Source organism: Plasmopara halstedii (assembly GCF_900000015.1).
Source record: "Plasmopara halstedii genome assembly, contig: Scaffold_658, whole genome shotgun sequence".
NCBI classification, from domain to species: Eukaryota; Oomycota; class Peronosporomycetes; order Peronosporales; family Peronosporaceae; genus Plasmopara; species Plasmopara halstedii.
Genome location: NW_020187575.1, coordinates 364783 through 367978, shown reverse-complemented (window position 1 = coordinate 367978; position 3196 = coordinate 364783). Strand labels below are relative to the sequence as shown.

The following is a 3196-nucleotide window of genomic DNA, read 5'->3' as shown; positions in this document are numbered from 1 at the left end:
TGATGTATACGCATAACAAGGCACTACCAGACAGTCAAATATCACCGGTGTATTAGATACCATAGCCAGTTACTTTGATAGCTTCCTACTTGTAGGTGTTGCTAAAGTGACTTACTTAGTGAGTTATTAGTACGATTTGTTGACTAAAGCAAGAGGGCAGCACAAGGTATACCCGACCCGCTATTCTGCATTGCAACCTTGAGCGTGATCGGTGTTTGTACCAATAAAGTGGCTGCGTTGAATAACATATAACGTTCATAATTCACCACTTACCGCTGACACAGTGTGTTCGGCGCTAAATGTGGATAGATGTCTTATCAATCAAATACTGCTACAGATTCCACGGCGTAAAAGTATATGATACCTTATTTCTCCGGCGCTAAATGTGGATAGATGTCTTATCAATTAAATACTGCTACAGAATTCACGGCGTAAAAGTATATGATACCTTACTTCTCCGCCTTGGATAGGGCCAGTGGGTATTTGCTTCACCTGAACTAGGATGATAAAACCAAATGTTACGTCGTTACGTTTTGGGTCCACTCGGTGTCAGAACCTTACAGTGACCGATTCTATCAGATCTTTGTATGAGAATCTTCACAATATCATAAGTAATTGTCTCGAATCATCTCATATACTACGCCAAAGTTGTTGCAGGTTCCTGTCCGTGCAATAAAAGTTTTAAGTTTTAACAAGGTAAGTCTCTGTTGGAGTGTTGAGAAACGGAAAGTAAAATAATAACGTTGTTTTTATGTCTTTCTTGTCCAAACATTGTCATATGATATCAAATTACTATGCCATAATAATACAAAGGTCAGTAAACCATTTGGAAGGACGAGGGGATGGCTCGGTGCCCTACAGAGAAACCGAATCATCATGTGACTATAGTTTGTTTTAGGGGGAATATGATCAATGAATCATGAATCTGGAGCTACAACACGTGAGCCACTAGGCTAGTCTAAGCTTCCTTTTTGTACTTATACTTTCGCATGTAAAATAGGCATATACCCGCACCATCGTTCTTCAGCAGTATTAAGCGGTGTTATCTCAGCACTTCTATCCATCTATAATTTTTGTTGATTCTTGGTATCGGCTTGGTTTTGATTGTTGCTACCTCGCGTGTAAGCAAGGGCCTCTTGGTTTCCGAGTGCTTTCGTCAGCAAATCTGCAAGCTAGCGCTTCGTGTCGATTAAGTCGATCGTTAAACTTACTTCTTGCACCTTCTCATGGGGAGGTGCCGTATGTGCAAGTGCTTTGTTTGAGCATGCTTTCCGGCGTTGTTGGCTTATGCGATAGCTCCTTGGTTGCCTTTCCAGTATTGTGCTCCTTCCACTTGCTCGTGTGTTTATGTTCTCAAGCATCGCACGCGACCAGAAACGTTAATGAACTCAAAATGTTGAAAGTCATTGATTCAGCCTCTGTCGAGCCGAGCGCAGCGGCTCGCTGGTTATTTGACTTGAACACCACTGGCGCGCAGACAATCATGATAATTACTTCTGAGAGAGAACCATTGTCAACGAAATTGCTACTCCAATCAACATCTGAATATGCCTTAGCCGCGAATTTATCACTGCCTTGATATACATTGTGAAGCATGTACTCTTAGGCAGCGTAGCACACGAATTGCTAAATTCCAAAATTGCAGCCCGAAGTCCTCCAGAAATACTAAAAAGCTGTGCTATCACGTATGCAACATCCGGTCAAATACGTGTAGTCATGTACAGCAGACATCCATTGAAAGATCAAAATGGTTTCGAGCGCATAGCTAAACGGTCCTCTTTTGTAGTATGTGACTACATTGACGATAACTTCAATAGTGATGCGCACGGGTTGTCGACAATCTTGGAATTTTGTTGACCGAACGTGCACACAGATATCTTAGACTCAATGTGGACTCCTTCAAAAGGTGGTGCAATTATGTCTTCACTTTCGTGGATGCTTTACCTAGATATGTTGCAATTTTCATGACCAACAGCAAGTATGAAGTATTTTCGCAAGTTCAAGAGATTCAAAACTATATTTAAAATCAAAGGGATACTTATCTTAAATGCTTGAGATCCATCCAACAATAAAACAAAATTAAAACTATTTGTCATCGAAGCGCATAGTCCCGTTCCATATAGGCCTCAGCAAAATGGGTGGTGGAGCATGAAAATGGCTATCATGGGAAAGACCCGCAGTATACGGAATTAATAATGGGTTTAATAGAATGGCGGGTGGAAGACGCTAACACAGCACTCGACTTCACGCCATATGAATTAGCTTTCAAGATGATTCCTTGAAGAATGGATCACTTACGCGTGTTCGGGTCGCAGATTTACGCTACTGTTAACGATGCAAAAGAACAAAGATCCTAAACGATCTCAACTGTAAATCTCTCCCTTATGCGATTAATGTCAAGGGTTATCGCGTGTTTGACTTCTAAAATGCCAAAAATAAAGTCACCCGCTCTATGAGGTTGATTGAGTGTGAAGTAGGACACGCATACGCAACAGTAAGAAGCGACCGTCGAAGTTAAATAGAATAGTGATAATAATTATATTTAAAACCCAGTGCATCGACAGCCAGTTAAAGATGATCTTATGGAAACTTGAGGACGACTACAGCACGTCTTCGGGATGTGGCCTAGCGCAACAATATTATACCAGAGATCGCTTGGTAGCTTTCGCTAGCACGGCTTACGTAAATAATGCGGTGTATACAGATGCCCTGATGTAGTGTGCGGTCAACAGATAGATCTTTCACCTTCGTACAACATCAAAGGAGTTTCAGCTGCACATACAAGCGCAGTGCATCTGAGTCAATAACTTGATGACCGCTATTACTAAATTGCCATGTCAATGCTCCCTGCAGTAATCTTGTTCGTAAGATCCTTATGCTGATACCGGAATCACTAGATTGTGTTACGATACCACTACTTCGTGACCACAACAGCTGAGATTTCACCACTTGAGACTCCTTTATTATACATTTCATCTGAGAAGAAAATTCATGATAGTTCGGCACTGGGTTTCCATTCATTTGAATCGGCGTATTGATGCGCTTATCAATTAAGCACTTTGTAGGATATCAATCGTCAGCAACGATTTGACATGTGGTCTTAACCGATATAGCTTGCAATTGAGCAAGTCCAGTCTCGGCGTCCATTTCCTGCAGGTCAGTGTATTTTATACTTTTCCTTGCTGCCATATACTGC

At 41.5% G+C, this 3196-nt stretch overlaps 1 protein-coding gene across 1 annotated transcript; it reads right to left on the bottom strand.

The window, feature by feature from the left end:
- Positions 1-2757: 2757 nt before the first annotated feature.
- On the bottom strand, positions 2758-3189 carry PHALS_13249 (uncharacterized protein; the record flags this gene model as incomplete). Its single annotated transcript, XM_024728969.1, has 2 exons — positions 2758-3057; positions 3106-3189. The coding sequence occupies 2 exons, from the start codon at positions 3187-3189 to the stop codon at positions 2758-2760; spliced, it is 384 nt and encodes a 127-aa protein (XP_024579393.1).
- Positions 3190-3196: the final 7 nt, after the last annotated feature.